At 46.3% G+C, this 27,434-nt stretch overlaps 1 protein-coding gene across 1 annotated transcript; it reads right to left on the reverse strand.

Moving 5' to 3' along the window:
- On the reverse strand, positions 1-27,146 carry ATP1A1 (ATPase Na+/K+ transporting subunit alpha 1). Its single transcript, XM_005523889.3, has 23 exons — positions 26,904-27,146; positions 19,313-19,423; positions 18,036-18,095; positions 16,816-17,019; positions 16,352-16,465; positions 15,657-15,791; positions 15,383-15,500; positions 14,634-14,902; positions 13,422-13,620; positions 11,904-12,013; positions 10,347-10,481; positions 9,615-9,807; positions 8,976-9,151; positions 8,319-8,455; positions 6,888-7,038; positions 6,211-6,379; positions 5,454-5,608; positions 4,978-5,101; positions 4,054-4,199; positions 3,799-3,929; positions 3,124-3,225; positions 1,931-2,022; positions 1-1,482 (listed from the first exon to the last, which is right to left on the reverse strand). Exons 1-23 carry the CDS (start codon positions 26,913-26,915, stop codon positions 1,454-1,456), a joined length of 3,072 nt encoding a protein of 1,023 aa, XP_005523946.1. The 5' UTR covers positions 26,916-27,146; the 3' UTR covers positions 1-1,453.
- Between the last annotated feature and the right edge of the window lie 288 nt (positions 27,147-27,434).

Here is a 27,434-nt window from a genome sequence, read left to right on the forward strand (position 1 = left end):
CAGACTCCAACAATTGGAAGACTTTATTATTATTTTTAATCATCTCCAACTGGGGGTTCCACAGTAGACTCTCAAAGACAAATTGAAACAGTTGCCACCCTCAACTCTTCATTTTTTCCCCTCCCTAGTGCTTTCTGAATTTATATTGTTCATTACATGAGGTAAGTGACCCAGCTTTAAAACACCACTTTAAAAAAACAAAAAGTTATGAGGAAGGAGGAATGACAACATGGAGTTTTAATTGCAGAGCCTTTCAGTGCTGTGGTTTTACGATCCTTTGCAGAGGTAGACACATATCTAAGAGGGGCGCAGACCAGTAGTTCAGGAACAGGGCTTGAAGCATCTCCAGCTTGCTTTAGCGGAACAGCACTAGGAGCAATGAATAGTTAGGACTTCATGGTGACTGCCCACATGCAAAAGGCCAGCTCTCTCACAGAGTTCTCACAGAAGTGAGCCATACAGGCATTAACAGTAAATCAAAGCATACAGAAAAAGGTTAGATACTCAGAGGGAAGCAGCATGACTCACTTCAGCTCACAGAGACAACTCAGACCCCAGACAACAGCAACGCTTTCCTCAAAAGTGGAGGATGCAGAATCCATGATCAGCCCCTGCCCTCATTCCATGGGAGGCACGAGCCAGCATGAGGATGGGGCAAGTGCCATGCAAAGAGAACATCAGGAAACTATCCCTTGCTTGGCTAAGCAAGTGGGAAAATCAGTGACAATTTTACAATTTTGAGAACAAGGCTGCTTGGATCCAAGTGCCAGTCAGTGGAAGCCTGTTCTGACTCAGAACACAGCAAAGAACCACTTAAGGCAGGCCAGCTCTTCACTCAATGCTCCATTTGCTCAAAGAAGCCAAGATGCAGAGTCAGGAGGCCAGGAAGGTTCCTGAGCCTCCTAGCCTGTGAGATGCAAGTGTTGGCAAGCAGTTTGTCACATTAAGCACTGAGCTAGAGTAATGTGCACTGGGGCTTTTTACACACGCTGTTGTCTGTGGGTCAAGCAGCTCTGCTTCCCTATTACAAAAACAGGAAGCCAGGGACAAACCCTTGCACTCACCACCACACCCTGAGCCAGGGTGGGGAGGCTGCCCTGAACCAGTTTTTGCCTTGAGAAAAACATCCACCTAAGACCATGTGGGGGCATCCTCTTATAATCCATCTTTATTTGTAAAAATCCACATATAAAATCTTCAGTTTCCTTTTACAAAAACATAAAGGCACATAAAACTACTCAAACTCTCATCCCCCTGGACTGATGGTCGGACACTCCCCCCACCCCAACCTCCCCCTTGCTTTCTCCTCCAGTCCATGTTTCTTCATGTTTCCTTTAGTTTCAGCTCACTTCTGCTCAGGCACAGTTCTGCTCTTGCAAAGATGAAGTATGCACACAGGGGAGATGGTGGAGAGGTGGCATGGGCTGTGCGTGGAATGTTTTACAGGTACTTTTTAGTAGTAGGTCTCTCTTTCCACCCAGCCTAAAGGAAAAGGAGGGAGAAAGCAGAGTTAGTCTCAAGGCAAACCAAATATGAGGTTCATGAGAGCTCCTTTCAGGTTCTTGAAAACTTGCACTTGTAGCAACTGAGCTAATAAGTGACCTGTCACAATGGAAAAATCTTGCCAAATTGATGTTCTCCAGCTTGTAGGACCTCTTCCAGCTTTAAGAACCACCCAAGCATTAATCAGTCTTTTCCATCTACTTCAGTGTATCTGCAGTTTTATATAATGGGAGAGAATGTAGGGACAGACAGCAAGAAGTCCCTAATTTGAACTAACTGCACAATTAATGTTGAGAAAGGGGAAAACAAGGCAAAATACAGCCCCAAATAGTGCTTAGGGGTCCCCAAGCTTTGCTGGGGCTTCTGGAGAGCTCAGCAGCATGAAGAGGTGGGGAAGGAAACACACAGATGAGCAGCGTATTCTTACCTCCAGGGTTGCGTCTGATAATGAGCTTTCTGACTTCATCATACACAAATATGAGGAGGGAGTATGGGAAAGCACAGAACCACCAGGTTGGCCTGTTTGGGAGAGCAGACAGTGAGAACACAGGCAGTGGAGGTGCTCTTTGCCTGGCACAGCTCTGACTTGATGGCACACTCAAGTACAGGAAGGCTGGCATGACCCAGCTTGCCAGTTCAGTCTGGCTGGGGTTCAGTCAAGAATTCTCCAAGCCAAGAATTTGCAGCAGAAAACCAGGTTTTCTGCTGCAATAGATTAATCCACTTTTGGATAGTAATTCCAATACAGGGTGTGTCACAGCACCTTTGCTCATCTCTGTACTAGCACCTCCTCACCTACCAATCAAGCAATATTTCCTCTAAGTACACAACCTTTGTGCCCAGAGCCTTGCTTGCCGGAACTGTATTGTTTCCCTTGTGATTTACGCGTACTAACATCCCGCTGCTGCAGGCACTGGGCAGCTTTCTTGTTAGGAAATACTCACACTTCAGCACCCAACTCCAGCCAACACTTTGAATGGAATGCAAGATGTACCAGGAATTATTTTTTTTTCCCATGAAGATTTCATGACACTTAAACTTTGAACAGTCCTCTGGCTTAAGACTAAACCCTGCCATGAAATGTTGCAATGCTGTTGAGCAACACTTAAGATGTTGGCACCTTCCCAACCATTAGGAAAGTTACTGTGCATCAACTGGTCATCTGCATCTACGTAGCAGCTTTTAAAAGCCTTTTCTACTTGTTCTCTTTCCAAGGAACGTAGGAAAAAGGCACAAGACGTCATCAGCAGTTCTTTAGTACCTAAGAGTCATCTGGCCTATGATTTACAGCAATACAACTAGCTTGCTTTGGAGGTGCAGAAAAATTCTCCATGCAAGTAAGTGCAAGAGGCAGCTGCACTAGAGCACACTGGTACTGAAGTTGTATCGCTGATTTTTAGTGAGGCACAGAACAGGAGGCTCCTCATAAACATTCCACACACAGTGAAGAAAACCCTGGTGTGCAACTGGACAGCAAAGGATCACTGACACCCTCTAGCTTGAACTCTTAAGACTAGGTTTGATGCTCCACTAGTTCGCAATTACTTTTATTCCTCTCCCCACTCGAGCACCATTGTTCTGTGGTACAATCTGTTACACAAAAAGCATGATGCAACTTACTTCAGAGGATACATCCTTAGAGCAACATCCATCCCAGGGCAGTAGGACAGGAAGGCAGCCAGAGCAGTCTCCTCAAAGAGACCAAATATTAAGATCTTGTTCCTAGAAGAGACAGGAAAGAAGTCACGGACAAAGTACTTTCAGAGATGACATCCTAAAAAACACCTAGTTGCCACATGGGAGTGAATGGAAACACACTGCAGTCCAGCCCAGAAGTTCATCAGGTGGGGACTACCAGATCATCCATCCAAGGAGACAGCAGTGCTGCCCATGATGGTATTTCAGTCTCTTCAGAGACAGCCCATGATCAAGTCAACCAGAAACTGCTTTCATCACAAATTCAGATGGCTGGGGCTCATGCCATGAGATCTCCTGATGTACAAGATCAAGAGATCAAGGCTCTCTGCTGGAGTGTCAGTGTTCTTTGGGGTGGGGCTAGCTCCCACAGACAATGCCAACAGAAGCCACCATTTCTTTGTCTCAGCCTGACACCTGCAAGTCTACAATCAAGTACTACAAGGAAGAGAGCACCCAGTCTTTTACCCACTACCAAGGCAATCTGGTCATGACTTTTGCCAAAACACCCAGACACTGCTGGGATGAAGGACTAGAATGCTGTGTGCTGGAGAACACACGGAGTCCAACTCTAAATCCTCCAGGGACAGGCTGACTTACTTCATCCCCTGCTGGAAGACAGAGTTTCTTCGGGTCTTACAGATGATCAAGTCTGCCCACTGCACGACCACGATGCTGACAAAGAAGGCTGTGTGGCAAGTGAACTCCACTATTTTCCTCTGTTCATAGGTCTAGGAAGCAGACAGCAGAGAGCATTCGTTCAGACATGCTGCCTTTGCTCTCTGGCACTCACATCAAATTCAGCAGGCATTCATGTTTTGGCTGGCAGCCTCTAAGCTATACTTCAAAACTTACCCATTGCTGCCCATAGCTGTCTTCCACATCATTAATCCATCGGTCATCCCACTGAACTCTGATCCCTAGCAAGCCAGAAGGCCAGAACCCATTCTCTGCCATGATTACAAAATAGGTGAAGAAGCCTCCAAGGGCCTGGATCATACCTAAACAGGTAAGAAAGGATAATAAAACTGATGAAGCTACTGTGCAATTATTAACAAAGCACAACAGTTTGCAGGAAACCCTAACCACCTTAAAAATAACTCCTTGTGGAGCTCAGTGTCCTAAGCAGCAGCTGTAGAAATAGTTCACACTAACATCAAACTCAGCTGCAACCCTTTTGCTGAGCAGCTTCTGCCCCCAACTTTGTAGTTACTTCTGTTCTGCCCTGTGCTGTGATGGCATTGTACTCAAGGACACAAGATAAAACTCCCTTTGTATTCTCATTATGCCTTGCCCACCCTCAACCCTTGCAAAATACAGTCAAGAAGGTTCCCAAGGTCTGCTGCAATTAAGCATGAGCTCCCATCCTGTGAACTGGGCACGTCTCTGTAGCTGCCTTTAATCAAGGCTCCTAATGCTGTGTGTTTAGGGATATGCTGGAGAGAATCCTTTACTTCTAATTAAACAAACAATGGGATCTATGTTCTTGCTGAACAAGTTTGAACCAGAGGAGAGCTGGTTGTCAGCCAGTTCCTTTACAGCACTGTGCAATTAAACAAAATTACTGTGAAAGCGATTCAATGGATCAAGCTGCACAAGCCACCGCTATAAGCCATGGAGGAAGAATCATGGCAAGGTCTTTACAGCCTGAGGTTCTGGTTTACACACCCCAAACCTCAACCCTACCAAAATAAGCAGAGCAGTCACTGACTCAAGACTGTGTACAACCCCTGCTACCACCAGGTCTAAATTGGTGCCAGAGAAAACAAAGCAGTTTACCAATCTGCCCGTAGGCCATGCTGATCAGCCGTTCATTCACCAGCTTGTCTGTTTTGGGATTTCTGGGCTGCCTCTTCATGATGTCACTCTCTGCTTGCTCATATGCCAGGGAGATAGCAGGGACCTGAGGGTGGCAGGACTGCTGTTAGAAGAATTTCAATCCTCCACCATATAGAGTCTTCCCTGTCCTGTGTATTCAGTGCAAGAAACAGCACTCCCCAAAAGCCCTAGCTGTGATATTCCTAAAGGACCTTACCCCCCTTCCCTATCCCCAGTTTGTCCTTACAGGGAGCTGACAGATCCTCAAACTCAAGAACCATGAGATGAATGCGAATGAAAGAAGTATCAGATGGTTGCTTACTTTAAATCAGAACACTAGAGAAAACTGTATTTAAGCATTTTCCTTCCACCTGTCCTTTCTTTAGGGTACATAAGAACATCCACATTTTTTCTTGAGACAAGAAAACCACATTCACCATGTCAGTGCCCAAGTCAATGCAGAGGATGGTGACTGTTCCCAGAGGAAGGGGTATGTTTGCAATGATGAAGATCAGGAACGGCGTGATTTCAGGAATGTTACTGGTCAAGGTGTAGGCAATAGACTTCTTCAGGTTATCAAAGATCAGACGCCCTGGGCAAGGAAAAGAGAACAGGGTAACTCTCACTTATCAGCAGGTAGCAGCCAAGCAGCTCACAGGCAGCCTCAGTGCTAACAGCAAATGGCAAAATGCTAGTGCAGCAAATGAAAGGGTTTCTCTTGTATGAAAGGGTGAGACTGCACCAGGCACAGCAACACCCGTGGAGAGTGACACTTTTGGTCACAGCAACCAGGGCTTACTGCATACAGCAGTAGGATACTAAGCCTTGGATTCCGGACATCATCAAGAGCCCCTGGAGGGACCCTCTGTTGTACACCTCCTGTTTGAGAGCTACTTCACCACCAGGGAGGAAAATGTCACACTCAGCTGGCAAAGATGACTGTAAGGTCACGTGTCAGGCAACAGCACAAAGCAGCTTTTGTTACTCAGCTGCTTCCTACTTCTACCCATCATAAAGGGTCAAACACCCATGGAAAGGAATAAAACTTTGAAGGGAGGATGAAAAGTGCTGCCCTCCTTGAAAACTCTGCTCAGGGAGGCAAGCTCAAAGAAGAGCCCCCCAGGTGCCTCTATTACAGAGGGGATGCTGAAGCAATATTACTTTACCACCACTGCACACAGCTTACAGACTCACCTTCTTCAACCCCAGTGACAATGGAGGCAAAGTTGTCATCCAGCAGAATCATGTCAGCTGCCTGTTTGGAGACATCTGAGCCAGCAATACCCATAGCAACACCAATGTCAGCCTTCTTCAGGGCTGGGGAATCATTCACACCATCACCTGTGACCGCTACAATGGCACCCTAGTCACAAAGAGAGGAATAGCAAGACTGAAATCATCATGTAAGATGTTTTGGGCAGAAAAACTTTCTCTCGCCTTTCAGATGAAGCACAAAAAACTATTTCACTTGGCTGTAAAGAGACCTCAGTTCCTCCTTGCCCTCCCCTACCCTTCCCCTGTTCTGATCAGGTTCATCCAGAGAACCATGCTGCTCTCTCCAAAGGAGACGCTGGACAACCCCTGAACATGCTGGATCCTCCTCTCCTCCCAAGCACATCCAGAGCATTTAGGAATTAAGTTTACTAAAATGAACATCCTAGGATCAGAAGAAAGCATCAGTACAAACTGAATGTTTTCCTTATATTTATGTATTGTAGAGCAGCTTGACATCACAGATTTAATCTGGCCCTTTACATGAGGGCACTGAGAAGATTCAGCCCTAACACTTGAACAGCAGAACTGCCAGGTAATTCACAAACATATGTCTGTGCATTTCTCTAATATGACATCCTTATTCTCCCTCTCTTTACCTGTCGCTGACAGCCTTCCACAATGATAAGCTTCTGCTGAGGAGATGTCCTGGCAAAGACAATTTCTGTATGGTGAAGCAGGATGTCATCCAATTGCTCGCTAGTCATGTCCTTCAAATCTGAGCCATGAACCACACAAGCTTTGGCATCCCTGCAAACAAGAGAAAGTTTGTTTTACTTCACAAAAGTTTCTCATTAGCTGTACTTGCCCCATAAAAATAAGGCTCTTCAGTGCTCTTGGGAAAGACCAGCTTCTGCTATGACTAAATACTAACCCAGGCAGCCTCTGCACAGAGGTTTGATGCTCAAAATTTGAGAGGCAGATGGGAAACACCAAGAAAAAGACAACAAAACCAAGCGACAGACAAAAAACCACTCACGAACAGTTGAATTCTTTCCAAAGTGCATCAGGGCAAAGACTAGTTGTTTCCACAAATCTTGGCCTCTCTGAAAAAAGGGAATTGCTGGCTCAGGTAATTAGCTTCCATGGTTTCTAGAGATGCTGCTGTCTTCTGCAGGCAACCCTTTTTGCAATAGACTGATGACCATGTGACTGGTGACACATGGTTCTTCACAGAGAGTGTTCACACCATGCCAGTTCCAACTAATTTACACCCTTTGGCCACAAAAGCATGCAATGTTATATTTAGACTGGTTTGGTACCCTACATGCTGCAGCAAAATACCATCTCTCCAGCTCAGCATACCATCCCTTATAGGTCTAGGAGACAGCTCTTGACATCACCCAGTTTAGACAGGGAAATTCCTTCCCCACCCTTAGAGCCAGCTGCTGACCTGCTCAGTCATACAGCCTGGCCAACCCCAGCCCGCATTGCTGGGTTTTGAAGCTACCTTCAAAATCTAAATTAAAAAAAAAAAAACAACAACAACAAAAAAAAAAAAATCCAAGCAACTTCATTTCACAGGGTGTCTCTATTCACAGTTCATAAGCTACATGGCTGTCCTCCAGCCCAAACACAGGCTGGGTCAAGCTAAGCAATGCAGACTGCCCAGCCATTCTGCAAACAGCCTGCTTATGCCAAAGCACATTTTCTGAGGATGCCTCAGTCCTAGCTAGGCTATGAAGGCAAGCATTAACCCTAAAGAGGAAGGAGTTCCCTTTTTAAATTTATTCTGCTTGTAGCTAAGCACTAGTGTAAACTCCTCTACCTGGCAGAAGTCCTGCTCTCTTTGCTCTCCTACAATCTTACTCTTAAGTACTTCCCACACACAAGACTTGCACATTTAAGACCATCTTGTCACATATTCTTCACATAAACTCATGATACACACTGAAGAGCTGCAATATGCTGAGCTAAGCAAATGCCAAGCTTTTCACATCTGGGGGGAAGATGCTGAGGGATTATCCAAGGCAAAGAGAGGCAAATACTTAGTTCTTTGAACAGCTCTGGCCTTTCCCAGCAGACATTACCTAGGGTTGACCTGGCTGACAGGAATGTTGAGTCGAGCAGCAATATCTTCTACTGTTTCATTGCCCTCGGAGATGATGCCGACACCCTTGGCAATGGCTTTGGCTGTGATCGGATGGTCTCCGGTAACCATGATAACCTGAAATGCAAACAGACTGCCATGAAAGCCTTGCCTGTGCTGCAGAGCAACACTGCCCAAAAGGCAGGGCCCCTTACACCGAAAAGGCCACATGTCTTTTGTTCTACTCATGAGCCCTGGCACAGAGCAAGTCTGAGGTACAGGCAGTAACCTGCTAACAGTATGCGAGAGATCGAGGTGGATGGAAGACAAAAATTGCTCGTGTTGAGGTAATGGAGCCAGTTGTTTCCAGCCTGTGCTTTCCTCTCATTTTAGTCAGTACTGAGGGACATGCAGAACTCACCCTGAGCCAAATCATGTGACTGGGGACACCATGCTCTCAGCACCTGCCAGTGCCCTAGCAGTTTGACGTTTCACTCATTTTTCAGTTCATGAACACACAACCATTTGTATTTAGCTTAGAAACTAAGCCTGCAGTAATTAAATCCTGATCAATTACTTCATCCACTCACATTATAGTAAAACAGGAGGTCAAGGATGCCCTTTATTTCCACAGATTATCAACCCAGGAATAAATTACCTTGATCCCAGCACTTCTGCATTTGCCAACAGCATCTGGCACAGCAGCACGAGGTGGGTCAATCATAGACATCAGTCCTACAAAGCAGAGTTTGTCTACAGGGAAGTTCAGGTCATCTGTATCAAACTGGAAGCCATCAGGGAACTGATCATCAGGCAGAGCCAAGTGGCAGAATCCTGTAACACAGCAAACCCACATTTACTCTGTTCCTACTCATCAGGAGGCAGAGAGAGTGAACACTTATTGCTTCTGCAAACAGCTACACCAGAATAACAGGGCAGCCTAGAGCTGTTGAGACAGGAGTCACACTCTTACTCTGGTAACTACCAGCTGTTGCTAGGTGCTCAGACACAGCCTGGTTCTTGTGCCATGGAATAAACCCAATCTCATGTGATCCCAGGAAAGGTCCCAAATGCTTTGCTGCATTTTAACCTGAGCGACTTTGCTGCCGAGAGAGACCAAACCTTGCAGGCTGCCTTTCAGAATAAAGGCAGGACTGTCCCAACATGAACTGCTGAAGTGACCTTAATACTATGGTTACACTGCAGGAACAGAGTGACCCTTCACTTAATCTGTGAGGACTGCACAGGAACACCAAGGACAAATCTTTTCCAATGTAATAAGGCTGTTTTTACTTACCTAACACTCGCTCCCCGAGGCCTCCCAGCTCAAGGTAAGCATTCTGAAAAGCATCTTTCATTTCCTCATCCAGTGGTTGCTCTTTCCCATGAATAAGAATGGTGCTGCAGCGATCCAAGATCCTCTCTGGAGCTCCCTTCATCACCAGCAAGTAACGGGATTCTGATGGATTTGCGTTTTTGTGGATAGACAGCTAAGGGTGGAAGAAATGAATCTGTTCTATAAACATGTACTGTGAAGGACATGAGCAATCAACATCAATGTTTTGCAACTATAGCAGCTCAGGGCCATTTGTGATATTCTGCTTTAGCTTTCATTCACCCACACTTTTAAAGAGGTTTACAAACTAAGGAATCTGTGCATTCTTCAGCATTAACGTTTAACTGCAGGTGTTGTAAAATGACCTCTTCTGTATCCAAGTACCACCTGTTAAGGTCACTTCCCAGTAGTTCATTCCTATTCCCAGATTTGAGCTTCTCCATGCTCTGTGCACTACTGCCACACAGATGGAGAGCATGTCTGATCCTCTGTTAGCAGATGACACCTTCATGTCAGTGCAGCTCCTACACAGTTTAACTGTTAAAATAGATTTACAGAGCAGTCTTCAAGCAAGTAATGGCTAGACAAGATTTGGGTGCCAGAACAAGTTTTGAGGCACTTGTTTTGCACTGTGTACAAATTTACATAAGTACTTCACACAGCAGCTCTCCTTTCAAGAGGACACTTGCTTACCTGGTACTTGTTGGTAGAGTTAAATGGTATTTCCACCACTTTGGGATACCTTTCTCTCATCTCCTTGACAGAACCACAGCACAATTCAATGCATTTCAGAAGTGCAGACTCAGAGGCATCTCCTGCCACTGCTCGCTGAGGAAAGAAGACAACTATCAAAACATACAACCACAGGAGACTTTATATTTAAAATAGATTTTAAGAGTGAATTTATCACAGCCCTGTCCCAGCTTCTACATAACACTAAATGAAAGCAAAGAATAACTAATTCTACTCTACCTAGGACCAAAAAATACTGCATTTCAGAAAGCCAAGCCTCCCATCTTGAGAGAGCAGAAGTCTTCCTGTGACAAACTCAAGAAGCCCTTTTAAAGGGTTAGAGAAAGTCACATAACCAGGTACAGTCAGACCAAGTGAGGCTGGAGGGTAAACTCTGGGAAGAACTGCTGTAAGCTGCTTGCCATGAAGAACAGCTAATGTGAGATGAAGACTGATGACATACACACAGAAACACTTTCATGTGCTCTCCCACTCCAATATAACACCATCTTATCAAGCCTCTGGGAGAAATTTGATCTGTCCACATCTCCCTTCCCCAAAAAGGTTGGCACTGGCAGAGATGGGAGATGGGAATTCTCAGCCCAGGAAGATCTGTATGTGCTCAATGTCCCGGTAGAGTTTCCTTGGCTGCAACTGAAGCCAAGTATTTCTTGCCCTTCTGGTCTCTTTGTGAGAAATTTATATTTTATTTTCATTTCTGTACTACTTTTTGGTATCTAAAGACTTCTCAAAACTCCCCTCTCCCAAGCCTTTCTTAAACAGGAAGAGTTCCAGCTCTTTATAACTTCAGGTCACACTTTATAGATTTAAGATAAAGTCAGAGGAGTGCTGGGGAAAAATAGCTTGTTCCATCATCTCTACTACCACTGCATCAGAACACCCTTGGGAATAAGTTTACTAAGCAATGTGACTAATACTTGACAGATTATAAGCACTGTATGGTTAATTTCAGCCCTGGCTGGGTCACAGTTCAGAAGGAGGAATGTGAACTGGTGCTATGCCAGCATTTGCACCAGTGCTGAACCACTGCAAGCTTAAGGAGACCTGCCAGTGAGAGCAGACTGTCTCTAGCCACAGTATCCCACAACCACTGCTCCCCCAGCTCTGATGTTTACTTCCCCCAGCACCAGGTGTTTGCAGCTTTGAAGCATCCAAATGCCAGAGATAGCAACTCCTGGAACAGCCAGATACTGGGAAATGCCTAGGAAAGCTTTCTGGTCTTTCCTAGCCCTGCCTGAAATATCTGGCCCCCCAAACTGAGTGTAGGTGGCAGCGGATGGCAGAGATTCTGCTGTGGGAAAAATGTCTTTTCAATCCCATCTCCCCTGCCTGCAGCACACTTCCTCTAAGAGTGCTAGACTGCAGAAAACATTAAGAATAGCTGCTACCTCTACTTTACAGGTCTGTGTGACCCATAGGATGTTATCTCACTACTATTAAGAGAGGATGGTGGTGAGGAACATGACCAACACTTTTTTTTTTTTTTTTCGAACTCACCTTGAGAATTGGTACATTTTCCTGGCCAGCCTGAAACACAGCACGGTTACAGAGACCTGCAATTCTGGACAAAGCACTCCAAGTGGCTGAGCTCTTGTCAAAGGAAGCACCTAACAGCAGAGGAAGAATGTCAAAAGCCACCCCTCAAAAAAGCTACAGAAGCTCAAAATCCCACAGGTTTAAGAGCAAGAAACCTTTATCTCAGAAACAAGAAACACTCAGAGCATTGCTACATCTCTTTCATTCCTCCTCCCTTCCCAGATACTTGGATGAGCAGCTGATTATTTTAAGACCAGAGGGTGGAACAGCAGCACTGCAAGAGAACACCTCTGTTTGCAATGTTGCAAACAGTAATGGCCATATCCAGCAGCAACAGAGGACATGCTGACAAGGCCAAGGAATTCTGGACAGATAACATTTATTCAGAGGGCTTGAGTAAGGGATGCTGGGTTCTACCTCCAGGTTGTCTCACTTCATCCATCAACCCAGGAACTGGATGAAATAGCTCCCAAAGGAACAATGGTTAAATAAAGATACTCTCTTATTCTAGCTCTTAAGTAGGCTTTGAAGGAGATGAATTGAAGAGACAGTTAACCGATAACCTAACATACTTTCCATGAAGTGAAATCATCTAGGTTTATTTCCACTGCAGCCAAGCCAACCACTGCCAGGCCTAGGGCTTCCAAAAGTCTATTTATAGCTCATTACTTCGCACTAGAGTTAAATAAAGTAATTTTTTTTAAGTGGTGCAGACAAGCACAATGTTTTAGACTGGTTCAGGGCAGAGTACAGCAGCACCACTGTAAAAATGTTTATGCTAATAATGTGTTGCAAGCACAACATTTCACAAGGTAGACAACAGCTAGGGAACTCCTGAGTTTGGTTGTATTGAACAGTTCTGGAGAGATAAGCATTTCTCTCAGTTTCCCGGCACACGGAGATTCCAGATTCTTATCAGCTAGGAGAAACTTCCTTCTAAAGTCGTAACGCTCATTGCTGGCACTATGCAAACACAACCTGGATGTTCTGAGAAAACCCCTGTCCCCAAAGGCAACCATCTAGTTCCAGGTGGGAACTTTCTGTCTATGTCCAGCCTCAAGTAATTATCATCAGGGCCAACACTTCTGTTGTCCATACTTTCAACAGACTTAAGATTGAGCAATTTCATCAAGATAAATTTTAGCAAAGATAATCAGGACTTTGCAAATATTTCTATGTACAGGACAAACACATGGGGCTGAACACTCAAGAGGCTCAAATTCCATTGGAATAATTCTGCACAAAAGGCAGGCTATACAGAGTTTAAGGATTGAACAGAATCATGGTACAGTGCAAAGCTTTCTATATGTCATTTCAATTTTTTTATGCTCATTCAAGACTGTACATTAGAAGTCCATGCCTTGTGAACATCACTTGGAGAGCTACAAACACAGGTTTCTCAGAAGTACCAGTGTCCAGGAAGGCTCAGAAAAAGCAATTTTTTAAAGAAATGCCTCACGTACAGAGAGGCAGTCTTACCGCTCTGGTTCTCTGTAGTATCAGCCTCATGAATCTGATTGTCAAACCACATGTGGGCAACTGTCATACGATTCTGTGTCAGAGTGCCAGTCTTGTCAGAGCAGATGGTGGATGTGGAACCCAGGGTCTCCACGGCCTCCAGGTTCTTCACCAAGCAGTTCTTACGAGCCATGCGCTTGGCTGTTAGTGTCAGACATACCTGGGGACAAGAAAGATGATGTCAGGCCAGATGCATTTGTGCAGTAATAACACTGCTGTCCAACTCAATGTGCACATGGAATGACAACCAGCTTCCATGCCCTGCAGTCATTCCCTAACTCTTTGCTCACCCTGCCAGTGAAAAATAAATAGCAGCACTTCAGCCCAGGTGCTAAGTTTAAATGACATTTTCCTCATTACAAAACCTCCAGAAAATACTTCAGCCTCTGGATTCTCAGTGCATTAGGAAGGAAGTAACATGCCTCAGACTAACATCTCAGTCAAACCTGCCGTCTCCTAATCGTAGGAGTTCCCAAAATAGGTGAAGGCAAGCCACATATGAGATGGCCCAAATTAGCTCTGGTGATAGGGCTTGCAAGTTGCTGGGGTAGAAAGTGAGCAGCTCCAGCTCACTTTCTTGCTAGAGGCTCTTATCTGGTTCCAGTTCCCAACTCTTCATTCCCTGGCTTGGTTGCTACTCTGATTCCTAAGGCAGCACAGAAGCATTTTCTCCTTCCACCATCACTTTCCACACATCCACCTAAGAACACCTGGATACACCTCTTTAGGACACCAAACTTACAAAAGCCTCTGACAGATCCCAGACCAAAAGCTGGGGCTAGAGTGAAGCTTGCTGGATGCTCTGCCAGCCCATAAGGGTTGGAAGGGCTGGTGTGCATGTGGATTTAGAAACCCTGATGGTTGCAGCAGGAAAACCCCTTCTTGCCACAGAAAAAGGCAGGACTAGAACTCCTAGTCTTGCTCACTTTAGCTGTATGATGCCAAGCCTCTGTGCAGGTCTAACTTAGGGATCCATCTTTTTGAGATAAATTGCTGCAGAACTTGATGTTGATTCAGGCAATTAGTTAAAATACACTGAACTTTTAAAGTCCAACCCCACACACTCACCTTATTTTAGTGTTAACCTCTCTGAATGCACACTGAGATAAAACACTCCACTTCTTTAAGGACCAGATATGTAGTAAATTCAATCTTTTTTCCAACTTCACTCACCGTAACCGTTGCAAGCAGCCCTTCAGGGACATTGGCAACAATGATCCCAATGAGGAAGATAACGGCCTCCAGCCATGTGTACTCAAGGATGAGGGAAAGGATGAAGAATGAGACACCCAGGAACACAGCCACTCCAGTGATGAGGTGGATAAAGTGCTCGATCTCCATGGCAATTGGAGTTTTGCCCCCTTCCAGTCCAGAAGCCAAACTGGCAATACGGCCCATCACAGTGCGATCCCCAGTGCTAATGACAATGCCACGGGCAGTGCCTGGAAGAGAGACGGGTTTCAGAAAACAAAAGCAACCACAGCTTAATATCCTGTAGGTGTAGAAAAGATGTTCCAGGTGGGCTTCAACACAAAGACTGCCTACCCCCATATTCAGAGCTGCAACAGAAGTCCTGCCAGAGATCCCTGCTTTCTGCAGCAGCTGTAGTACTTCATACAGCTCTACCTCATGGTTCACATCATGTTTTCTGCACTTCAACACTTTTTACTTGCAATAAAACAGGCAGGCTAGAAGACACACCACACAGCTGCTCCTCTAAAAGAAGCAGGAACAAAATACCCAGTAGTGCTGTGGAGTCTTTGCCCATTCTACAGTACTGCAGTTGGAATGGGCAAGGACTTTCACGGGAACTTCCACCCTGCTCTTGCATGGTAGAGGCAGGCTCATGGCATATTCACACTGCTTATCTGTACAGCTCAGCATCATTGCTCACACTGCACGGAAGTAGGAGACACACGTACCTTCCACACAGTTGGTGGAAAAGAAGGCAATGTTCCTGGTCTCCAGTGGGTTCTCATGGGAGAAGTCTGGAGACCTGGTTTGAGGCTCTGATTCACCAGTAAGTGAGGAGTTATCCACCTACATGAAAGAGAGTACTTTGTCATACTCAAGTAGACAGATGCCTGCTGGGTACTTCCCCATCCTTCTCCTCTACTCCAGCCCCCATTCACAGCATAGAAGACTAATTCATCCTCCTTCAGAATGAAGTTTCCCAACAGCCTGTCACTACTGTACCTTGCAACCATGTGCAGATATGATCCGAAGGTCAGCTGGAATTCTGTCTCCTCCTTTTACCTCCACTAGATCTCCAACTACAACACCTTCAGCATTTATGCTCATCTTCTCACCATTTCTGACTACAAGTGCTTGCTGAAAGACAGTAAAGAAACAATCTATGTCAAAAAGTAGTTCTTAAGACAAGGCTCAAAAGATCCGAGAATCTTGAAATACTTATTCCATGCTTCCACAAGGTTTCTACTTCTACCAAGACGTTTATATCTGATATATATGTTACTAAAGAAAAATAAAGTTTGGGTTTTTTTTCTTGATATTAAAGTTCCTTGTTACCAAGGTGACAATGTGATAGTTAGGTATGATCCAGGAGATTGTCCATGAAGGAATCCAAATTTTAGTGCTTATCATCACACCAGTTACTGAACTCCCCAGACTATGGAGATGGTGTTCTATGATTGCTAACAAGCTGTTGGAACCCACAGGTTTTCAGGAACTACCTTGGCCTATTAGTGTAGTTACTTGGAGCAGTCTCACAGAGCCCTCAAAATTAAGAGCTAGTAACCCACAATAACAGCTAGGCCCTTGCAATTGGAGATGATGTTTAAAACCATTAATACCTTTAAACAAGCTGTGACTTGCTAGACCGCAAGGAAATCTTGAGTCTTATTTATTCTAAAGCCTTATTTATTCCATACCTGAGGCACCAAGTTCTTGAAGGACTCCATGATCTTGGAACTTTTTGCTTCTTGGTAATAAGAGAAACAGCCAGTAATGATAACCACAGCTGCCAACACAATACCCAGGTACAGCTACAAAGAGCAGAGAAAGCAAGTCAGAGGACAATCTGCCTCCAAGGCTTCCAGTTCGTCCAAATAAATTGCCTGGCATTTAAGTGCCCCACCACAAGCATGAAGGTACTTGCAGTCTCTGTACATTTTCAACACAAAGGCTGTCCACAAGTTAGTGTTGTTAACACAACACAAAGGAAGTTGCCTGTTTCATTATGTGGAAGCACTCCAGAACACGTTAAGCTCACACACTGAATTTCCCGTGCTTATGGGAAAAGCTTCTGGACTGAATGCTTAAAGGAAGTTAATCTGCCTTGAGCCCAACAGGCTGCTTGGCCTGCCTTGGAGGCAAACCAGACATTTTTACTTACATTATCCTTGTTGGGCTCCTCCTCCATCAAACTCTGTATGCCGTAAGCCAGAAAACACAGAATAGCACCAATCCACAGCAGGAGCGAGAATCCTCCAAAGAGCTGCCGACAGAACTTGATCCATTCAGGAGTGGTGGGTGGGGGGGTGAGGGCATTTGGGCCATCACGAGCCAGGATCTCAGCTGCACGTGCAGAAGTCAAACCCTACAAGAGAGGTTCCTTTTTCAGGCACTGTGGCAAGGCCAACTGCAGAAGGTAGGTCTGAATTTGTTCAGGTCCTACTGCAGCAACAAAGAGCTGCTAACAGGTAATGGAGATGTCCAAAGCTGCCAGGGCTCCACAACACAAGTGCAGGAATATGAAAGCCAATTGCCACAACAGGAGCTACAGGATGCTGAATGCTACTTGAGGAGCCTGTGAACACTGAAGAAGGAAGGGCAGGACAAGAAGGCTACAGCCACAAACTTTGAGCTCTGAGAAACTGCACAGTGCCATCCACCCTTATCAAATTATGGAACAAGCGAAAGCTGGAGACCATAAAAGTGATGACATGTGGGAACAACCTTCCAGGAAGTTCAACTTTCAGAAGCCAAGGTCATGGACACAAAAATGCAAATCTCTGTACTGTTAAAAAAGAGCAGACTTGATGCTATATGCAATCATGCAAGAAATGCATTAAGCAAAGCAAACAACAGCAGAAGTGTAAAACCATTGTGGTGCTTCTGTACTGGACTCTAAAGCAGCCTAGGACATCTGCACACCTCTTACTGAAAAAAGGCAAAATTTTAACTGCTACTGCTACTATCATTAAGTCTCTGGGCATGTGCTAGCTTCTCTAGACTACACTTGCAACATAACAAACATCTGTCTTCATTTTTTTCCAGAGGAGCATGTAATAACACCAAAAATCAACTTGACCTTGAACAACTCAGAGGCAGATAACAGTGACTTTGTTAGAAGCAAAGTTGCTAAAGTATTGCAGTCAAGTTGAACTTGAGAATAAAGAGAAGTACTTGTGAATTCAACAGTTCTCCCAAAGCCTGAGAAACTTAACTGGAGGAGGGGAGATTAAACATACACACACAAAAAAAAAAACACAACAAAAAAAACCCCATACCAAAATCAGACCACCCAGAGATCTCCCTTTGTGAAATGCTCTGAGCTGACGCTGTTTCTTTTCAGATCAGGGCAAAGAGGGAAGGAATACAGCGCCTACTTACCCGACTCAAGTCTGTTCCATATTTACGATGAAGTTCATCAAGGCTCAGCTTGTGGTCATCCTGAAAGACAATAAATAGTTGAGAGAAAAAAGAATCTGAGAAAAGAGCTCAGCAATTCCAACCCCCACCCCAGGTTTCCTATCTGTAACAGCTGGTGAGATAGCAGGACTAATTCATCCTCTTTGAAGGATGAAGAAAAATCTCAAACTCATTCTGGAATTCAGCACAATTTCATCTTTAGCATTCTTTTGACTATTTGAGTACTTGAAAGCTTTTCTGAAAAAGTCTGACTTTCTCTCAGTGCAGTCCTTACACCCCCAGCAGATTCTGTGAGACCTCAGTGGGTGGGTTTTCTTGGGAGGTTGAGAGAGGAATGGAAAGAAAAGGAGTTGGAAGGTAGGTAGGAATGTAAAGAAGATTAAACCTGTGATTTCCCACATTTTTAAGCAGTGCTGCTATATTAAGCATACTTTGGGGGAAGTGTTTCTTTCCCCATAGAGGCTTCTTTCCTCAGCCAGGCTATTTTTCAGTTGGATCGAGTTGGTTCAGAGCAGTGCCTCACTTAAAACAGTTGGACTGGAGGAGCAGATGCTTGAAGTACAGATCACTACTGAACACAGAATGTAATCTTTGAGCAGTCTTTAGAATCTCTTCTGCCTAACAGAGGGGTCAAAAATGTTAAAGCCCAGTCTCAAACCCACAGAACAGAAACAAAATCTCCATCACCTTCAAGGACAGCAGATCTAAGCCAGATGATGCTTAGATCAGCCAGATACAGCATCATCCAGCTTTCACAGACGGAGATGGGAGACACTCCCCACAGCCTCAAACATGATTAGAAGGAATAATACTGAGGTCAGTCTGAGCAGAGGCCAGCAGTAAATGGAGCTGTACAGCATCAACTCCTCAGCTGGAATGAAAACAGCAGTCCCACTCACATGACAGCACAATAAAGCCTGTAATGCTGCTATGCAGAGAGCGCTCGCCTGGCTGAGGAAATACATCTATACTGTGCTCTGGGTAATGCAGGAAAGCACAGACTTAAGTTGTGTGTCAAGTGCCTTCTGAGAAGTGATGTTGCCAGGGTCTATTGTGCACTCATCTTGATGCTGAAACACAGCATGTCTGGCTTGGGGACAGAGAAGGGAGATCAGTGCCTTCCGTCACACCATGCTCTCAGCACACCAGCTCATTTCTCTTTCAGTCAGATTAGGCACAGGGCTTTGGGCATAACAAACATTCTTTAAAGCTGCTCTTTCTGTGCTCTACACTCTTACCATCACAACTTCCTTTTTAAGCTCATCCATGTCCCTCTCCTTCTTCCCCTTCTTCCCCTTCTTCCCGCCATGCTCTGATGTAGCGGTGGGCTCATACTTGTCTCTTCCAGCCTGCAAGGGAAGATACAGCATTATTAGAAACATCTTAGTCAAATTCCACAGCAGTAGACATGAACTATACACACAAGACTGCCAGGCAGACAAAATTATTACAGTTTATTAAAGCTGTCTACCTAAACTTTATTAAAGCCTTTGACACAGTTTCCTACAGCATTCTCTTGGAGAAATGGGCTGCTTGTGGCTTGGACAGGTGCACTGTGTGCTGGGTAAAAAAACAGCTAGAGGGTTGGACCAAGAAAGTGGTGGTGAACAGAGTTACGTCCAGCTGGCATCTGGCCACCAGTGGGATTCTCCAGGCCTCAGTACTGAGGCCAGTCTTGTTTGATATCTTTATCAACGATCTGGACAAGTGGATCGAGTGCACGCTCAGCCAGTTTGCAGATAATGACTGAGCTGGGCAGGAGGGTTGATCTGCTAGAGGGCAGGAAGGCTCTGCAGACAGATCTGGACAGGCTGGATTGATGGGCCGAGACCAACAACACAGGGTTTAATAAGGCAAAGTGCTGAGTCCTGCCCTTGGGTCACAACAACCCCATGCAGCGCTACAGGCTGGGGAAAGTGGCTGGAAAGCTGCCTGGTGGAAAAGGAACTGGGGGTGCTGGTCAACAGTGACTGTACCTGAGCCAACATGTGCCCAAGTGGCCAGTGGCATCCTGGCCTGAGTCAGAAATAGTGTCACCAGCAGGACCACAGAAGTACTGCCTGTACTTGGCACTGGTGAGGCCACACCTTGAGTCCTGTGTCCAGTTCTGGGCCACTCACTACAAGAAGGACATTGAGGTGCTGGAGCAAGTCCAGAGAAGGGCAACAGAGCTGGTGAAGGGTCTGCAGGACAAGTCTGGTGAGGAGCAGCTGAGGGAGCTGGGGATGTTGAGCCTGGAGAAAAGGAGGCTCAGGGGAGACCTTATTGCTCTCAACAACTCCCTGAAAGGAGGCTGTAGCCAGGTGGGGGCTGGTTTATTCTCCCAAGAAGTGACAAGCCAAGAAGAAATTACCTCCAGTTGTGCCAGGAGAGGTTTAGATTGGCTATTAGGAAAAATTTCTTCAAGGAAAGGGCTGTCAAACCCTGGAACAGGATGCCCAAGAAACTGGTTGAGTCATCATCCCCAGCAGTACTTAAAAGATGTGTAGATGTGGCACTTGGAGAGATGATGCAGTGGTGGACTTGGCAATGCTTGGGTGAGCAGTTGGACTCAATTATTCTAATGGTCTTTTCCAACCTACATGACTCTAAGAAAGTTATGCCACTTCAATAAATAATAAAAACTAGCTAGTGAACAGAGAAGTCTGTTCAGTATCATCCCCAATACACAGATTAGAGCCAGACATTGTGCAAGCCTAGCAAGGAAGAAAGCAAGCTACACACTATTCAGGCAGTCTTGATGGATAAGCCCCTGTTCAAGCTGAAAAAAGTGATGAAGAGCAGAAGAAACCAATTCCTGAGAGAAAACGTATGTTTCCTTCAAGGCATTAACTCCTCCTCCTCCTCCCTCCCAGCCTTCCACATCCTCTGGCGAGGAGGAGCAGCCTATCAACTGAAGATAAATAAGAGGTGGTACCTCTGGCTGGTCGATGCTGGGGGCTAAGTTCCAACACTTTCATTCTCAGTTTGGCAAACTAGCTGGCCAGTTTACGCAACACAAATCTGCTTTCAATTTATGGCAGTTTGAGCAGCAAGAATGGTATACAAAGCAGCAGCTCACTTTTGCAGATTCATTCTGTGCTTACACTTCACAGAGCAGATGATTTGCTTAAAGCCTCTTTATTCAGTAAGATTTTTATTATAGTTTATTGTACATGAAATTGTGCAAAGATTTAGATCTAGTCATAATGGGGAAAACAAGCATCTAAGGACAAACAAATCATGACTTAGTGCACACAAACATCACTTGAAAGACAAACTTCTGCTCCCTTCTGTGTGGGACCTATTATATCCTTACACTCTGCCAAGTTTTATGTGATGAGATTTTCACCTAATAAGATCCCTGAGAAGAACTTTAAGATGAATCAGCACATAGTGGCACCAGAGTCAAATCTTTAACAAGATTAAGAAAAGGTTTCAAAGGCATTGCCTTGCTTGTTCTCTGCATGAGCACCCCAAATCACAAACTGGACTCCTGAGAGCTGGATTCCTGAGAGTTATCTGGACACAGGAACTATTGTTTGGATCTAAGACCTGTCCTGATGAGCAGCTGGCACAGGAAATTTTTATTAACTATTTCAAGACAAGTAAAAAGCGAAACCAAAAGTGAAACTGCACAAAAAAGATCATTACTTTTCTGAAAGAACCCGTCAGTCACATTAAACAAGAGTTTTTCCCGTGTTGAGAAAGCCCTGTGTGCAACACTGCTGCCATAGTCACACATTTCACATGCACAGAAGTGTCCCCTTCCCCTGCTCAGCAAAGGAAAGCTTTGCATGCCACTACGGAGCTGTGTAATGGAAACAGTTTTTAATAAGTGGAGCAGAGCTGAGCTATTTGTCTCCACTGATCCAGGAAAAGGACACAGAACTACAGACTGTCAGCATTCCTGACATTCTCTTCCCTGCACCTAAACTCCCATTTCCCTTCTTAAAAAAGTGAAAGCCACAATACTTAAACCAGTAAGATCCTCACATTCCAGCATCACAGGAATTTGCCACAGGGCAATTCACAAAAAGCCACCATGAGGCATCTCTCTCCTTCAGTGTCTGAAGGAAACAGCTTTGACTTCTGCTGGAGCTGTGGCAGACAAGTCCAAACACAGCCCTGCACAAAACACATGCCCTCTTGATTACTGCTTTAGATGAGAAATGATTCTTAATGAAGGTGAAGGAGCTAGTACCTTGTCTGACTACCACTCCATCACCTTCAGCTTCACCCCTTCTCCCCAAGAACAGCTTGGTAAGCTCTTGCAGGTGATATAAAAACCTCCTGGTTCTTTGAAGCTCCTGTGAGAAATACAGTTACTCAGCTCATTGGGGGCAGTGAATAATCCAGGAATATAGGAGTGCTCAACCTTTTTCAGCTGCAGCTGAAACAATCCTACAAGTGGGCAAACATGAAAAGGCTCATTGCCCTTGTTCAAGCACGAGTTGCTTTAAAAAAAAAAACAAAAAAGAAACAAACCGAAAAACCCCAGTGATCAGCTGCAGTCAGAACAAAGAGTGGATAGAGTTACTTGTTTCTTTAAGCACCCAAGTATTTGGATCTTAATGGAGTCCATCTTACAGAGGAGCTCAGCAATTCTTCAGCTTAAAAAAACCCACAATACTTTCTGTTGCTTTAGTAGTACATCCCACCCTTACTGAAAAGGTAAGTAGGAAAGCCAGGAGAATCAGCTTCAGCTCTTGTTACAGGATCATTTAATGTAGAATCTGAACTTCCTGGTCCATCATTCAAATCTGAACTTGACACACACATGAGAGTCCAAGTCCTGCCCCTGTTCTGTGCCTCCAGGGCCATTGCCTCCCTTCCTGCAAGATGAGCCCAATCTGTTCAACAAAGGCTTGTGCTGGCTGGGCTGCCAGGACAAGAGGTTTTCATCCCACCTCGGTGCTGTAGGATTTCCCTGCTCTTCCCTCCTTTTCCTGCTGTACAAAGAGAAGAAGGCCTGTGGCACTCCACATCCAAATCTTATCACGATTTAATCACATGGCCTGAACACAAAGGAAGGTCTGTCTCATCAGAAATGTTACCCCTGTTCCTTGACTTAGCCCAAGAACTGACTCATCAAAACTGCCTCAGAAAAAAACAATGCAGCTTCTTTTTTTTCCATGCAAGATTTATTTTTTTTCCACTGGCTTAAGCACAACATTTGTACACACCAGCATAAGAAGTTTTATACATCCCCCAGAAAATCCTATTGTCTTTCAGATACAGCTGATGATTTTCCGCTCTGGACTAATTGAGCCATTCATGGCTGATGTTCTCAATACAAGCCATGATTGACCAGGAAACAGGAGGGGTACAAATCAGCAGACAAGCTCAGAAGTACCCTGTTCTAAAATCACCTAATCCAACAAGAAATGTCAAGTAAGAGCCAAAACAAATTATGCAGTCTCTGGAGGCCTGGTCTGGTTTACTGCTTATGTCATTATAATCAATTGTGCCGAGAAAACAGAAAAGTTACTGTCCTGCTGCCTTATGAGACAGTAAATATATTAACCAGATGAGTCATAAAAATAACTCCGCCTATTGGACTGGAAACTCTGTTCTATGACCCTATGTAATCCTAGCAAAAGATGGAATGGTTTCTTTGGATCCCTCTTACTCCCTCCCAAGAGCTGTGTTCAATCTCCTATCTTGAATCAGAAATTTAAGCTGCATCAAAATGAACAGATTCTCAGCATCTAGAACAGTACAAGGCAGTTCTTACTCAACAGCAAGTAATTGCCAATTGTGCACAGACTGCTGCTTCCCAAATTATAAAAGGACAAGCTCTTCTCCCATGAGAAGAGATGTAAACCTAATCAGGCTTTTAATCATCAGGATAAAACAAGGACCACCCACACACCTTAAGCCCCCTCTGGGTATTAGGATAAACATATCTACTGCTCTGCAGTCGTGCAAAGACCCAGGAGCAGAAAGGGCTTTCCAAATGTCATCACAGCACAGCTGATCAGCCCATCCTGGGTTTTTTGGTGCTGGGCCAACTACAAAGAGTCACCTTCCTCACTTCTTTGCCTGTAACAAGTAGTTACCATAACTCCAGACACCTCTAGTGTTGACAAACACATCAAGATGAGCAAACTGAACCCTGTTTTTCCCTAGATGAGCTGGTGAAGGCTACCCCTTGGAAAGGCCTGGGTGAAGGATGAGCTGCAGTTTTCAGCAGGTCAGGATCTGAGTGGGTTGTGCAGCTCACCTCACTTGCCAGAGGCCCCTGTCTCCCCCATTTTTTCCAGAAACATGCATTGACTAGGCCCAGGGTTTTCTTGGGCAAAAGGACTATCCTCCAGCCATAGTAATAAAAAGCGAACTGTCATAAAATAGCCGTAGTAATAAGGAATGAAGGAAAAAACAGGGGAAGGTAATACATCAAGATTTTTTTAATTGCACCAGATAAGGACTGCTTTGACTTGCATGATTTCCCCTTAGCTGGTTCCATTATGCAATAAACCTTCCTAGTTTCTGACGGGAAAAACACCCTTAACTGGGGTTCATGGAAATCTGAGCTAGCCAAGAGGTGTTTCTGCTCCACACACAGGTCCTTGATCACAGCATGCAGCTTCAAAAAGTCTTCACAACTGTTTCCAATGGCCTTCACACACACTTTTCTTTAGTTAGAAGATACGATATGAATCAAGGACGTCTCCTCCTCATGGCCTTTAAGGCAGAGCTGACCTCTAGAAGTGACCCAAAGCACATGTCACCAACTCCGTGCTATGCCTGCACAGCGAGGGAGACGGAGTGAAACGTGCTGCTGTCTACAAACAGCTTCCAGTCAGCTCTGAAGAGGAATGAAATCCAGAGCGCTTTCCTCCACTACAACCCTCCCCAAACCCCCCCCACCGATGGATAATCTGCTTTTTGGGCTGCATAGCAGCAGCTGACAGCCCTCCCTTTGCCCCATTACCATTTAAAGTAAAACAGACCCAGCTTCTCCTCACAGCCACAGAGAGAAGAAACTTGTTTTCTCACACTTAGGCTCTTTTTTTTCCCTCTTCCATCCCATGCACCCATGGGATAGAAGTTTCCTTTTTGGGCACACTAACTCAGGGCAGGCGCATGCTGCTCAGTGCTGCATCCACACTCCACCTTTTCTACTGCATCGCTCTCCCACATGCCCATTTTTTAGGGGGTCCCCTATTATACGCATGCATTCTCACTGCTGAACGAGCAAATCTTGTGACTTGCTACCAGAAAGCATGAGGCAGCCGTATTATCCCTGCTGAATTATCCCTTGTGGCGGCGCTTCAGTTTCAGGCTAACTGCTTTATTATCCATGCAACCTATGAAATCTGAAGTGGAGCAAGAAGACAGCTGTCTACAATGGAAAATGTTTGTACCTTCTATTAGTCCCACCAAGGCAGGCTAAGCCCCCAAAGCCTTGTGCGCTGCAGTCCTACGTACACACACAGCTCAAAGGCTGCTCTGATGATTGAAACAAGACTCAGAGCCCACACTGCCAAATCTCTCCTCAGTGTTTTATCTCCTAGATGAACTTTTACTGTTCACACTGCCTATTGCCTACTGGACTTAAATGCAACAGGCTGGGCTGCCAAGCAACAGAAGGACTTCCTTAGGAAAAGAAAACGAAACTCCATACAGAGAACAAATGCATTGAATGCCCACCTTACACACTCCTCATCCCCCTTTTCCAAGCAACTGTCCATTCAGCCATGTTCCTGCAGCTCTCCCTACTACTCATGCAGTTATGTCAACATTGCTGCTGCTGTACTGCACCGGTGAGGACAATGCAAAGTCAAGTCAATGTTTGAACAGCGCTTGGGAAGCACAGAACACCTGTTGGCAGGGAACACGCTACCACCGCTGCTCGGTCACCCTCTCCTCAGGAAGCAGAGAAATCTTGGAATTTTACAGGAATGAGTCTAAACCAAAAGTAAACACAAATCTACACACCTCCAACTACACAAAATACACAGGGAAGCAATCGAAGGGAAAAAAACAAACATCCAACCAACAAAACCCAGAATCTGGTCTCTAGTTTTCTGACCTAAAATCAGCAAGCCGGAGGTGTTTCTGCCCCACACACGGGTGCTTGCGCACAACATCCCCCAGCAGCCTTCCACTACTGTTTCCTTCCAACAGCCTTCACATTCACTTTTCTTTAGTTAAAAGATACGATCTGAATTAAGGACTTCTCCTCCCTGTAGCCCGATAATGGGCTATAAGGCAGAAACAAGGCTCATACAAGGCAGAAACCGCTGCACAGCCCTCTGCGAGTTATTTATCACCCCAATGAACAGGAGACCTCAGGGGTGTCCGCCTCCCTGCTGCCACCACCTCCCATCACACCCTCGGCGCTACCAACAGGCAAATCCGCCCTAATACCGCTGACGGCTCCTTCTCCCGCCCCCCCACGCCGGGCCCTCGTGTCTCAAGGAAAGTCTAAAGTACTCTCCGGAGCCCGGGGAGCAGCCGCGCTCCCTCCGCGGCTCCGCAAGGCCACCAGATAACACCGGCCCCGGGGGCTGCGGGCGCCCGGGAGGCCCCTCGTCGAGGAGACACGGCCTCAAGGAGGAGCCGGGGGCTTCGGGACGCCGACTCCTCGCCCGGGGCTCCGCCACGCCCTCGGCCCGGCTCTTCCTTCCCGCGGGCGGCGGCGGCGCCCGCCCTCGCACGTTGCTGGGGCCGGCGGCACCGGCGCCACTCGTCAACGGCCGCGGCCGCCCCCGCACCGACCCGACGTGGCCGCCCCGGCCCGGCACAGACAAAGCGCAGCACCGTCGAAGGGAAAGGGGCACCGGCCACAGTTCGGCTCCTTGAATTTCCCACTTCCCGCCCCGGCCCAGCCCCGCCGCTCACCCCCTTGCCCATGGTGCCGGGCGACTGCGTGCGGGTCAAGTGGCGGGGGGCGAGGAGCGGGGCTCAGCGGCGCCACGTGTCCCGGCCGGCGCAGGTGCGGAACAATAGGAGCACCCCGGCCGGCGCTCGCCTTCCTCTTTCTCCTCCTCCTCGAATCTTCGCCTCGCCCCCCTCTGCCCCCGGCCGGGTCGTTCCTCTCTGATGCCGCAACCGCGCGCAGCTCCGGCAGCCGCCGGCTTCCCGCCGCATAAAGAGGCTCGCTCCCCGCCACGCCCAGCCCGTTGTGGCACCACGCCCCGCGGCCCCGAGGGGCGTGAACGGGGGGCGGTCTTGGGGGAGGGGGCAGCGGCTGTGGCCGGGGCTGGGAGGGAGCAGCGCCCGCGGGCCCTTCCGCCGTCCCGGCTGCATCTTGGGACGGGGGGCTCACCTTGAGGCTCCCCTCGGCCGCGCCTCGCCGGAGCGAGCGCCCTTTCCGCGGCGCCCGTCTCGTGTGCGGCGCCGCCGCCAGGCCGGGGCTCCCCGGGCGCCTTT

This window comes from Pseudopodoces humilis, chromosome 2, assembly GCF_049639895.1.
Source record: "Pseudopodoces humilis isolate 2021_Gansu_Grassland_sample_001 chromosome 2, ASM4963989v1, whole genome shotgun sequence".
In the NCBI taxonomy this organism is placed as follows: Eukaryota; Metazoa; Chordata; class Aves; order Passeriformes; family Paridae; genus Pseudopodoces; species Pseudopodoces humilis.

Bases quoted from the DNA above. Each gene is read 5' to 3' on its own strand.
- ATP1A1 (XM_005523889.3), bottom strand. The intron at 5,102-5,453 runs GTGAATGTGGTT...TGCCACCCTCAG, and splicing joins TTGACTTGGGCACTGACATG to GTCCCTGCTATCTCCCTGGC. The intron at 4,200-4,977 runs GTAAACTGCTTT...TTACCTGTTTAG, and splicing joins CATGGCCTACGGGCAGATTG to GTATGATCCAGGCCCTTGGA.